The sequence below is a fragment of the Saimiri boliviensis genome, chromosome 5 (genome assembly GCF_048565385.1).
Source record: "Saimiri boliviensis isolate mSaiBol1 chromosome 5, mSaiBol1.pri, whole genome shotgun sequence".
In the NCBI taxonomy this organism is placed as follows: domain Eukaryota; kingdom Metazoa; phylum Chordata; class Mammalia; order Primates; family Cebidae; genus Saimiri; species Saimiri boliviensis.
Genome location: NC_133453.1, coordinates 102,680,781 through 102,694,213, shown reverse-complemented (window position 1 = coordinate 102,694,213; position 13,433 = coordinate 102,680,781). Strand labels below are relative to the sequence as shown.

Here is a 13,433-nt window from a genome sequence, read left to right as displayed (position 1 = left end):
CGCGGTGGCTCACGCCTGTAATCCCAGCACTTTGGGAGGCCGAGGTGGGTGGATCACGAGGTCGAGAGATCAAGACCATCCTGGTCAACATGGTGAAACCCCGTCTCTACTAAAAATACAAAAAATTAGCTGGGCATGGTGGCACGTGCCTGTAATCCCAGCTACTCAGGAGGCTGAGGCAGGAGAATTGCCTGAACCCAGGAGGCGGAGGTTGCGGTGAGCCGAGATCGCGCCATTGCACTCCAGCCTGGGTAACAAGAGCGAAACTCCGTCTCAAAAAAAAAAAAAAAGAAGGAAAACTAAGAAGCAGAAAGAAATAGCTTCAACATCAACAAAAAGGACGTCCACTCAGAGACCCCATCTGAAAGTCACCAACTACAAAGACCACAGGTAGATAAAGCCACTAAGATGGGAAGAAACCGGAGCAAAAAGGATGAAAACACCAAAAACCAGAGCGCTTCTCCTCCTCCAAGGGATCACAACTCCTCACCAGCTAAGGATCAAAGATGGATGGAGAATAAATCTGATGAACTGGCAGAAACAGGCTTCAGAAGGTGGGTAATAACAAACTTCTCAGTGCTAAAAGAACATGTGCTAACTCAGTGCAAAGAAACTAAGAACCTAGAAGAAAAGGTTAGATGAGAGGTAACTAGAATAAACAGCTTAGAGAAGAATATAAATGACTTGATGGAGCTGAAAAATGCAGCACGAGAACTTTGCGAAGCATACAAAAGTTTCAATAGCTGAATCGACTAAGCAGAAGAAAGAAAGAATATCAGAGACTGAATATCAACTCAATGAAACAAAATGAGAAGGCAAGAACAGAGAAAAAAGAGTGAAAAGAAATGAGCAAAGCCTCCAAGAAATATGGGATTATGTGAAAAGACCTAATCTACGTTTGATAGGTGTACCTGAATGTGACAGAGAGAATGAATCAAAGCTGGAAAACACTCTTCAGGATATTAACCAGGAGAACTTCCCCAACCTAGCAAGAGAGCCAAAATTCAAGTCCAGGAAATACAGAGACCACCACAAAGATATTCCTCAAGAAAAGCAACCACAAGGCACATAATCGTCAGATTCACCAGGGTTGAAATGAAGGAAAAAATGCTAAGGGCAGCAAGAGAGAAAGGTCAGGTTACCCACAAAGGGAAACCCATCAGACTCACACCAGATCTCTCCACAGAAACCCGACAAGCCAGAAGAGAGTGGGGGCCAATAATGAACATCCTTAAAGAAAAGAACTTTCAACCTAGAATTTCATATCCAGCCAAACTAAGCTGCATAAGTGAAAGAGAAAGAAAATCCTTTATAGACAAGCAATTGCTGAGAGATTTTGTTGCAAACAGGCCTGCCTTACAAGAGCTCCTGAAAGAAGCATTAAACAAGGAAAAGAACAACCAGTACCAGCCACTCCAAAAATGTACCAAATGGTAAAGACCATTAAAACAATGAAGAAAATGTGTCAACCAATGGGCAAAACATCCAGCTATCATCAAAACGGCAGTATTAAATTCACACATAACAATATTAAATTCACACATAACAATATTAACCTTATGGACTAAATGCCCCAATCAAAAGACACAGACTGGCAAATTGGATAAAAAGTCAAAACCAATCAGTGTGTTGTATTTAGGAAACTCATCTCACGTGCAAGGACACACATAGGCTAAAAATAAAGGGATGGAGGAAGATTTATCAAGCAAATGGAGAGCAAAAAAAAAAAAAAAAGCGGGAGTTGCAATCCTAGTCTCTGATAAAATGGACTTTAAAACAAGAAAGATCAAAAGAGACAAAGAAGGGCATTACATAATGGTAAAAGGATCAATGCATCAAGAAGAACTAACTATCCTAAATATATATACACCCAATACAGGAGCATCCAGGTATATAAAGCAAGTTCTTAATGACCTACAAAGAGACTTAGACTCCCACACAATAATAGTGGGAGATTTAACACTCCACTGTCAATATTAAACCAATCAACAAGACAGAAAATCAACAAGGAAATTCAGGACTTGAATGCAGATCTGGACCAAGTGGACCTAACAGATATCTACAGAAATCTCCACCCCACCCGAATCCACAGAATATACATTCTTCACAGCACCACATGGCACCTACTCTAAAATTGACCACATAATTGGAAGTAAATCACTCCTCAGCAAATGCGAAAGAATGCAAATCATAACAAGCAGTCTCTCAGACCACACTCCAATCAAATTAGAACTCAGAATTAAGAAACTAAATCAGAACCATACAACTTCATGGAAACTGAACAACTGGCTCCTGAATGTTGACTGGATAAACAATGAAATGAAGGCAGAAATAAAGATGTTCTTCGAAACCAACGAGAATGAAGACACAATGTACCAGAATCTCTGGGACACATTTAAAGCAGTGTTTAGAGAGAAATATATAGCAATAAATGCCCACCAGAGAAGCGAGGAAAGACAGAATATCGATACCCTATCATCAAAACTGAAAGAGCTAGAGGATCAAGATAAAAAAAAAAAATTCATAAGTTAGCAGAAGACAGGAAATAAATAAGATCAGAGCAGAACTGAAGAAGAGAGAGACACAAAAAAAACCCTTCAAAAAAAAATCAATAAATCCAGGCGCTGGTTTTTTGAAAAGATCAACAAAATAGACCGCTAACCAGATTAATAAAAAAGAAAAGGGAGAAGAATCAAATAGATGCAATAAAAAAATGAAAAAGGGGATTATCACCATCAATTCCACAGAAATAAAAACTATCATCAGAGATTACTACAAACAACTCTATGCACATACACTAGTAAACCTGGAAGAAATGGATAGATAAAGTCCTGGACATCTGCACCCTCCTAAGTCTAAACCAGGAAGAAGTTGAAACCTTGAAAAGATCAATAACAAGGGCTGACGTTGAGGCAGCAATTAAGAGCCTACCAACCAAAAAAAATCCAGGTCCCAACTGATTAACAGCTGAATTCTACCAGACGTACAAAGAGGAGCTGGTACCATTCCTTCTGAAACTATTTCAAACAATACAAAAAGAGGGAATCCTTCCCAAATCATTTTATGAGACCAACATCATCCTGATACCAAAACTCGGCACAGACTCAGCAAGAAAAGAAAGCTTCAGGCCAATAAGCATGATGAACATAGATGTAAAAATCTTCAATAAAATACTGGCAAACCGACTGCAACAGCATATCAAAAAGCTTATCCATCACGATCAAGTAGGCTTCATCCTGGGTATGCAAGGCTGGTTCAACATACGCAAGTCTATCAATGTAATCCACCACATAAACAGAACCAAAGACAAAAACCACATAATTATCTCAATAGATACAGAGAAAGCCTTCAACAAAATTCAACAGCATTTTATGCTAAAAACTCTCAATAAACTAGGTATCAAAGGATCATATGTCTCAAAATAATAAAAGCTATTTACAACAAACCTACAGCCAATGTCATACTGAATGAGCAAAAACTGGAAGCATTCCCTTTGAAATATGGCACTAGACAAGGATGTCCTCTGTCACGACTCCTATTCAATATAGTATTGGAAGCTCTAGCCAGAACAATTAGGCAAGAAAAAAAAAAATAAAGGTATTCAATTAGGAAAAGAGGAAGTCAAATTGTCCATATTTATAGACGACATGATTGTATATTTAGAAGACCCTATCATTTCAGCCCAAAATCTCCTGAAACTGACAAGCAATTTTAGTAAAGTCTAAGGATACAAAATCAATGTGCAGAAATCACAAGCATTTCTATACACCAATAACAGACTAACAGACAGCCAAATCATAAGCAAACTCCCATTCACAATTGCTACAAAGAGAATATAATACCTAGGAATACAACCAACAAAGGATGTAATGGACCTCTCCAAGGAGAACTACAAACCACTGCTCAAGGAAGTAAGAGAGGACACAAACAAATGGAGAAACAGTCCATGCTCATGGGTAGAAAGAATCAGTGAAAATGGCCATACTGCCCAAAGTTATTTATAGATTTAACACTATCCCCATCAAGGTACCAATGACCTCCTTCGCAGAACTGGAAAAAACCACCTTAAACTTCATATGGAACCAAAAAAGAGCCCGCATAGCCAAGACAATCCTAAGCAAAAAGAACAAAGCCGGAGGCATCATGCTACCTGATTTCAAACTATACAAGGCTACAGTAATCAAAACAGCATGGTACTGGTACCAAAACAGAGATATAGACCAATGGAACAGAACAGAAGCCGTGGTGGCAATGCCACACATCTACAACCATCTGATCTTTGACAAACTTAACAAAAACAAGCAATGGGGAAAGGATTCCCTGTTTAATAAATGGAGTTGGGAAAACTGGCTAGCAGTGTGCAGAAAGCAGAATCTGGACCTCTTCCTGACACCTTACACACTAAAATTAACTCCAGATGGATTAAAGATCTAAACATAAGACCTAATGCCATAAAAAATCTAGAAGAAAACCTAGGCAAAACCATTTAGTACATAGGCATAGGCAAGGACTTCATGACTAAAACACCAGAAGCAATGGCAACAAAAGCCAAAATAGACAAATGGGATCTTCTAATTAAACTCCAGAGTTTCTGCACAGCAAAAGAAACAATCATTAGAGTGAACTGGCAACCAACAGAATGGGAAAAATTTTTTGCCATCTACCCATCTGACAAAGGGCTAATATCCAGAATCTACAAAGAACTAAAACAGATTTACAAGAAAAAAACAAACCCATTCAAAAGTGGGAGGAGGATATGAACGCTTTTCAAAAGACATATATGAGGCCAACAAAACAGGAAAAACTGCTCATCATCACTGGTCATTAGAGAAATGCAAATAAAAACTACATTGAGATACCACCTCACACCAGTTAGAATGGTGATCATTAAAAAATCTGGAGACAACACATGCTGGAAAGGATGTGGAGAAATAGGAACACTTTTACACTGTTGGTGGTAGTGTAAACTAGTTCAACCATTGTGGAAGGCAACGTGGCACTTCCTCAAGGACCTAGAAATAGAAATTCCATTTGACCCAGCAATCCCATTATTGGGTATATACCCAAAGGATTATAAATCATTCTATTATAAAGACAGATGCACATGTATGTTCATAGCGGCACTGTTTACAAAAAAAGACCTGGAACCAATCCAAATGCCGTCGATGATAGACTGGACAAGGAAAATGTGGCACATATACACTATTGAATACTATGCAGCCATAAAAAATGATGAGTTTGTGTCATTTGTAGGGAAATGGATGAATCTGGAAACCATCATTCTCAGCAAGCTGACACAAGACAGAAAATCAAATGCTGCATGTTCTCACTCATAGGCAGGTGATGAACAATAAGAACACATGGACAGAGGGATGGGAGCATCACACACTAGGGGTTTCTCCATTTGTTTGTGTCCTCTCTTATTTCCTTGGGCTCTGCTGGGGGGGGCCAAGGGAGGAACAGTTGCGGGGGCGGCGGTACAGAGGTCAGGTAGGGATAGCATGGGGAGAAATGCCAGATGTAGGTGATGAGGTGATGGAGGCAGCAAACCACATTGCCGTGTGTGTACCTATGCAACAATCTTGCATAATCTGCACATGTACCTCAGAACCTAAAGTACAATAAATTAAAAAAAAAAAAAAAAGACAACATCATTGACGTCAAACTGACAACATCAGCACTAATGTTAACATCAAGTCATCAACAAATAATGTTGGCATCAACATGATATCAACAAGTCAATATTAAAGTTAACAACAATATAAACAAGTTAAGACCGATACTAACAATGTTGACAAGTCAACAATGTCAAGAAATCAACACCAATGTCAACAAGTCAATAATGTCAACGATGTTGATGTCAACAAGTCAACAGCAATTCTTCAACATTGTCAACAAAGTAACAGCATCAACAACCACATTAACAATAACTAACATGTATTGGGCACCTACTACTTAATGAATTCTCTCTTGTAATCCTCACCACAACCTCATATGGCAGGTACGATAATGACCACCACTACAGAGATGGGGAAAATGAGATCCAGAGCTAGGCAGTAACCAGAAGGCCCACAGTCAGGAGTAAAGTGAGAACAAGCCCCTGGCAGTCTGACTCCAAGCCTGTTACTACTGTCACCCATACTGCTATTCTGCCTCTGTCCTTAATAAGTGCTTGTTGAGAAATTAGTCCATGGGGAGGGTTATTTTAATTAGCACACAAGGGAGAGAAGCGCTGTTTCTTGCCTACTTGTTCTTTGTATTTAATGGAATCTAGAAAGAAAAACCAAACTAGGAGTTTCTTTGTAGACTTAACTCATGCTCTTACAAACAGCAACAGCTTTTTGTGGGAAGTAGGGGCAAAAGGAGGGTGTCTGAAATATAACAAGCCTAAACTTATATCTTGACTCTGCCAGTAACTTGTTAACTTTGACAATTTGCTCTCAATTTCAGCTTTCTTGTCGGCAAGAAGTGGGTAGTTACGGATCCATCTGGGAGGATTAAATACGTGTATATAAAGCATCGAGCAGAAACTTAAGAGAGCAGGAGTGAGTTTACAAAATCTTAGCTTGCTTCCCTTTTGCCTTTTTATCATCTGAAGAGGATGACATTTACTTCTGAAGAATTTCATGTCAAAATAGGCCAAAATCACTAAAACATCTGGCTGCTTCTCACATCCCAAATATTAGTCCTTAACTGAATTCTAAACTCTAATGGCAAACTATGCTCCTTTCTGAAAAGCAAGGATGTCTGTCTTCTAAATTAGCCAGTATCAGGAAGGGAGTTCAGTGGAATATTAGACAAGCATCAAAACAGTCATTGTGATAGTTTACAATTAGGGAAAAGTGCTAATGGGATGATATCAAATGAATACTGAGTAACAATCTGAGGTTCCCTGTGACAACACAATAAATGCAAAGAAGCCAAGACTGGAAGGAGACAGTGTAAAATAATAAAAGACTTTTTTTTCCTTTAAAATTTTTCTTTCATAGTTGCTATGAATTGAATTAGGTCCCCCATCAAAATTTGTATGTTGAAGCCCTAATCCCCAGTGTGATGGTATTTGGAGAGGGGGGTCTTTGAGGGGTGATTAGGTTTAGAGGTAGTGGTATTAGTGTCCTTATAAGAAGAGATACAAGCGAGCTCTCCCTACCACTCTCATATGAGGACAGCAAGAAGGTGGCTGTCTGCAGTACAGGAAGAGCACCCTCACGAGAGCCCAACCATGCTGGCCCCTTGATCTTGGACTTCCCCAGCTCCACAATGGTGGGAAATAAATATCTGTTGTCTAAACCAGCAGTCGATGGTGTTTCGTTATCTCAGCTCAAGCTCACTAAGACAATAATATTCTAATATTCAACTAATAAATAAAGGGAAGAACTGAAGGAGAAAAGTGAAGGGGACTTTCTCATCAAAGTCTCTATAAGATATCTCAGGAGCTTCATACAGTTCAAAGGGTAAGAAATGACTAAGAAGAAAAGATTTAGATAAGTTTTACAACAAGGAGTCAAATAGAAGATTTCAAACCTTCCATTTTCAGAAGGTACGTGGCAAAGTGACTCCATATGTGCAGTCACTTGCTGTGCAAGAGCTGAATGGAAGCTCTGAATCATGTGTTACGATGTTTGGCATTCCATAGAGTCATTTATTCACGTTGCTCCAACTCACCATGGTTGTGGTATTTTTTGAAAAGTTCTGTAATTTTGCTGTTTGTTAGCATCATCTTCCCCAAAAGGCTGTAACATGCCCAGGGCACGGCTGTGACCCCTCTTTAACACCTAGCACGAGGCACAGGAAATAATCTTTTTTTTTTTTTTTTTTTTGAGATGAAGTCTTGCTTTGTCACTCAGGTGGCCCAGACTGGAGTGCAGTGGTGCCATCTTGGCTCACTATAACCTCCACTTCCCAGGTTCAAGCAATTCTCCTGCCTCAGCCTCCAAAGTAGCTGGGATTACAGTTGCTCACCAACACACCCAGCTATTTTTGTATTTTAGTAGAGACGGGGTTTCGCCATGGTGGCCAGGCTGGTCTCAAACTCTTGACCTCAGGTGGTCTGCCCACCTCAGCCTCTCCAAGTACTGAGATTACAGGCATGAGCCACTGCGCCCAGCTGGAAATACTCATCTTTAAGAACAGAACCCAAACAGTGACAGGGGAAAGGCAGACTAACATGTCTATCCTGAAGAACACTGTCAGAGAAAGCTGGTGGGTTTTCTGGGAGATTCTGAAGAAAAAGGGAAATAATGGAAAATACCTATAACCACTTAAAATTTTGTGCCGACTGTATACATCACCCCCACCTTTGTGTGTGTGTGTGTGTGTGTGTGAGAAATGGAGTTTCATTCTTGTTGCCCAGGTGGCTGGAGTGTAATGGCATGATCTTGGCTCATCACAACCTCCGCTTCCCAGGTTCAAGCGATTCTCCTGCCTCAGCCTCCTGAGTAGCAGGGATTACAGGCATGTGCCACCATGCCCAGCTAATTTTGTGCTTTCAGTAGAGATGGGGTTTCTCCATGTTCGTCAGGCTGGTTCCAAACTCCCGACTTCAGGTGATCCACCCGCCTCAGCCTCCCAAAGTGCTCGGATTACAGGTGTGAACCACCACGCCTGGCCTATATCCCCTTCTTGTCGAAATGATGCCCTGACTGCTGTCTGGAAAGCCAACACCTCCTTGCCTCTTCCCTCTCCACCTCCTCACCTCTCAGGTAGCATATTGAGGAGCAAAGAATGGGCCCGTGGCCCAAATCAGTCAATCGCCACGGCCCTCAGGCAGGACCCAGCAATGGGTTCAGGGTGCGCATGTGACCCACTGAGAGAACATGAGACACAGGGACACTTCTGTTGGGAAGAACAGGAGAGGGGCCAGCTTTTTTCCCTACTGGTTCTGAAATAACAGAAACAGGGTTGCTGCCATCTGGCTGCAAAGTAGCCCAAAAATAAAGCCAATGAGGGGAACAAGAGAGAGAGAACTGGGTCCTGGTGACACTGCCTGTGCTCTCATCAAATTCCACCCTGATCAAGCTAAATGAAGACTTTTCAACCTTCTGAACTCGTGAATTCTCTCCTGGATTAAGTCACTTTGGGTTGAGCTTTCTGTCCCTTGTCTCTAAGTGACATGAGCAACTTGATTTGGAGTCCAGAAGACTTGGGCTCAAATCCTGACTTCCACCTGGTGACTCATTAACAATGTCATCATGACCACATTGTTTATCTTCTCCGACCCTCTCTCATCCATCAGTGCTATTCTGAGGATGTAACAACTATTGTATTTTAAAAGTACCAGGTGCCCAGTCTGGTCTCGAACTCCTGTACTCAAGCAATCTGCCCACCTTGGCCTCCCACAGTGTAGGGATTACCAGCATGAACCACTGCACCTGGCCAGGTGATTAACAATTTATGGTTCTTTCCCTCCCTCTGATTTCCTTTAAAGAAAAAACAAAAAGTAAAGGCTTGCTGATGGAAGAAAACAGAGAAAATTATTTTCTTCCAGCCACTGTCCTTTCTCCACCAAGTAGTAGGAGCTGCAGGGATAGGAAGTACCTTAAAAGAGCCCACTCCTGGGTCAGAGATGCCAGGACGGTGTTGACCAGTGCCATAGCCTGCATAGCTCATCACCCACGGCTCATGGAAGGTCACCCACAGCTTCACACGGTCCCCAAACGTGGAGAAGCAGAAGGCTGCATAGTCCAGGAAGGCATCCACCACACTCTCATTCTGCCATCCGCCATGATCCTGCAGGGCCTGAGGCAGGTCCCAGTGGAACAGCGTGGCCATGGGCTCGATGCCCGTGTCCCGCAGACTGTCAATCAGCTTGTTGTAGTAGGCAATGCCTGGGAGGCTGGGGCTGCTCTTGTGCCCCATGGGGAAGATCCGGGACCAGGAGATGGAGAACTTGTACACCTGAGCCCGGAGGCCACGAAGCAGGGCGATGTCAGAGACGACCTTGTGGTAGCTGTCACTGGCCACCTCTGGTGTCGCTTGGCCCTCAGTGTTGTTCAGGGGCCTGCGTGGATCCCAGATGCTCGGTCCTCTCCCGCCCTCAGCCCAGCCTCCTTCCACGTTAAAGGCTCCCGTGGAGGTGCCCCAGAGGAAGCCTTCAGGGAAAACGTCCTGCAGGAAGGTGTCCCTTTCTGCCCTGGACTGATTGGCAAATGCTTCCCAGGCTCTCTGATAGGCCGAGGCAAGAGAGGAACGTGTGGTCTCGCGGTCCTCCTGCTGGTCAGGCTGAAGGGCCAGGCTGCCAGTCAGAGAACAAGATGTGCTGCGGGATTGAAGGGACATGAACATGAATGGCACTGTCAGTTACAAATGCCCCCTACAGGTGACTACTGTGTTCAATCAGATAGATTCCAGAGACACTAAGTCAAAAGTCCTATCTGCAAAGCCATGGGCAGAAAGCGACTGGTAGATGGGAAAATTATTATTACCCCTTCTGAGGTTAGTGATTCTTGCTCTTTCATGGTTAAAACAGGAACAATGCTACTGTTCTCTGTATTAGATTGCCCTTGAATATTGTCTTCAATTCTGGTGCCATATTTTATTCTTCTTATAATTTACTGTTTGTATAACATAGCTAATAACAACAATGGTTTCAATTTATGGAGCCTTGATTCTGTGCTGGCCACTGTGATAAGAATAAATGTGTATTATCTAATTTAATTTTCTCAACAAATTTCTGAGATGGGTACTGCAATGATTAATTCTCATCCTGCACAGGAAGAAACTGAGATTTGAAGAAATGGGAAACTTCCTGATTTCAGGGAGCCTGCGGCTATTTATCAGCTGGTATAGAAGTACACTGATGTGGACCAACTAAGTATCAGTCCTGGCTACTGCCTCCTTTCTTATTCCTGCTGCTTGGATTTCAGACATAATAGCAGGAGCTCAAGCATCCATCCTGGACCATGAGGTAGAAATCTTGTTAAAGGTGACAAAGTAACAACGAAGGACCCTGGATTCCTGGTGATTATAGGTAACTTTTCCTTGACCATACACCTTGCAGGCAGTGCAGCAGATTCTGTGCTTTTAACCTCATATACATACATGTTTATGTGCATGTATATGTATAGATATGCATATGAAATAAAACATCACATAAAAGTACATGCTGCATTTATACAAAATGTGGTCTAATATTTTCTATTTTACTCTATTTCGTCTTCCTCCCTCCAGTTCTCCTTTCCTCCTTTTTCTTTTTTTCTATTGTGATTGCCAACTTCTAAATTGATTTCACAGCCAGTGAGACATGTCCTGGCAGTGGGAAAGCATGCATGCTGCAAATTACACCCAGCAGAGGGCGGCCTTGAGGACGGGTTGGCAGAAGTAGGTGTGCTGGTCTGGAGAAGGGAATGTGGCACATTCCTGGGGAAAAGAAGTTGGAGCACAAGAGCATCTCCCTGTCACACAGCCATCCTGTGGAGAGGGGATGGCGCCTGTACCAGCTGGCCCACAGAGCAGAACTGGGAGAAGTGACAGGGACACTGCACAGAGATCTTCCTCTCAAGGAGTGAAGCCTGGGCCTGGGTCACCTTCCAGGAGGCGTCCTCCAAACCTAAGCGCCTTCTGTTTCACTCAGCACAACTCCCTGACATTTGTTAAAGAGGTGGGGAAGGGAAATGATCCTCTCCGGATGATCCCAATACACGTGCCACTGTGGAGTGCAGCCAGGGACGGTGCCCATAAACACAGCCTCTGCTGCTCTGAACCTCACTCTCACCCAGTCCTTCTGGCCCTGACTCCTTCCTCCTGGACTGCATGAAAAGAGGTCTGAGGAAACAAATTGCCCTGGGATGAAACAGAACTTGCTGTACAGGCTTGGAGCTGGGAGCCCTGGGTTTAATGGTCATAGGGAGGGATTTAGCACATGATGATGCCTCAGGCTCCACACCCAGGGCTTCTCAGTTCTCCTTTTTTCAGGGTGCAGTGCTATGTGTCTCCTGGTGAATTCTCATGTGAGAGTTGTTTGGGGGCCTCTATCACCCCTATAAGGTCTAAAATTCTGAGGGAGAAAACTATGTTAGTCCTTTCTGAACATTCCTCACCCACTGCCCCTGCACTCAGCGGGTTCTCCAACCACATCCTCCTGAGTAGGGGCCGCTGGCTGTCTAATATTAGGTTGTGTTGGACCTCCCCTTCAGGCAAAGCACCACCAAGTGCTGAGAGAACCTCAGAGCTGGTGTTGCTTGTAATCACTGGCTTCTCAGGGAACCCATTTTATTATGGCCCCTTGAGTTTTTTTTCCTGAAGCCACAGCCAGTCCTTCCTGTCTGACTCCGGGTGTGGTCAGGAAGCAGTGCTAACCCATGTCTGTCCATTGCAAGTTTGCACTGCCACATAAAGCCTGAGGTACAGCTGCTGCTAGGGGTATGTTGATCTGAACTGCTGACTTGAAAAGGATCGAAAGGATGGAACAGTAGAATATAGCTCAGGACAGTCAAGTACCAGAAGAGGAAAAGTACAAAGAGGTGTTGGCACTGAAGCTTATGACCCTGAAGAGAGCTGCACTGGAAATATCAGAGGTGAGTGACAAAGAGAATGCCCACTGAAGGTCTGGAAGTCAATTATTGTCCCAGCCTTTGTCCCACCCGAAGGGATGGTGCATGACCTTCATGCATGTGACGTCCCCCCACGGAGTGCCGACGTTCTGGGCAATTCCCAGTACTGGTTTCCATGCCATTCTTTTCTCATGCAAAAAGCATAGTGGGATGTACATGCATGAAAGCAATGTAATTATGGGCATAACCTCAAAATCTGCTCTAATTTTTAAAAGTATATTATTTGCAAACTTTGGGACTTTAGTCATTCAGTAACATATTGTTTACAACCCCATCATAGATTAAAACCTCAGTCCCTAAAACATCATCAAGTTAGGCATCTGCCCTGCTGCAACAACTGGCTTTCCTGTCCACGCTGCCTCCTCATGGGGAAGATGTTTCACCCTTTGTATTGAAGACGTGGGCACAGAGAACTCATTTCTCTTACTCTTTATGTAACTTCAGCGAGATCGTCAGATCTATCTTTAACCTAGCCACTCTTCCACAAGCTCACACTGTCTCCAACAAGATCTTAAACTAGAAGGCAGGGGTTCAAATCCTAGCTGGTGCAGTGGCACAATCTTGGCTCACTGCAACTTCCACCTCCCGGGCTCAAGCGATCCTCCTACCTCAGTCTCCCAAGTAGCTGGGACCACAGGCATGCACCACTATGCCTGGCTGATTTTTGTATTTTTTGTAGAGCCAGAGTTTCACCATGTTGCTCAGCCCAGACTTGAACTCCTGGACTCAAGCAATCTTCCCACCATTGCCTACCAGAGTGCTGGGATTACAGGTGTGAGCCATCATGCTAGTTGTGCACAGTTCGGTGAACTGACAGATGAGGAAGCAGAACCTCATGAGTCCCACTCAGTAAGAGACTCCCTGCTTTCTTTCTGGGTCGTT

At 43.1% G+C, this 13,433-nt stretch overlaps 1 protein-coding gene across 2 annotated transcripts in view; it reads right to left on the bottom strand.

Moving 5' to 3' along the window:
- Positions 1-13,433, bottom strand: part of LCT (lactase) — a 66,209-nt gene that overhangs the window by 34,270 nt on the left and 18,506 nt on the right. For both annotated transcript variants that reach the window (XM_003922008.4, XM_074399742.1), the window contains exon 6: positions 9,538-10,258. In XM_003922008.4, coding sequence (XP_003922057.2) covers positions 9,538-10,258 — 721 coding nt within the window. The remainder of the gene's footprint in view (positions 1-9,537; positions 10,259-13,433) is intronic.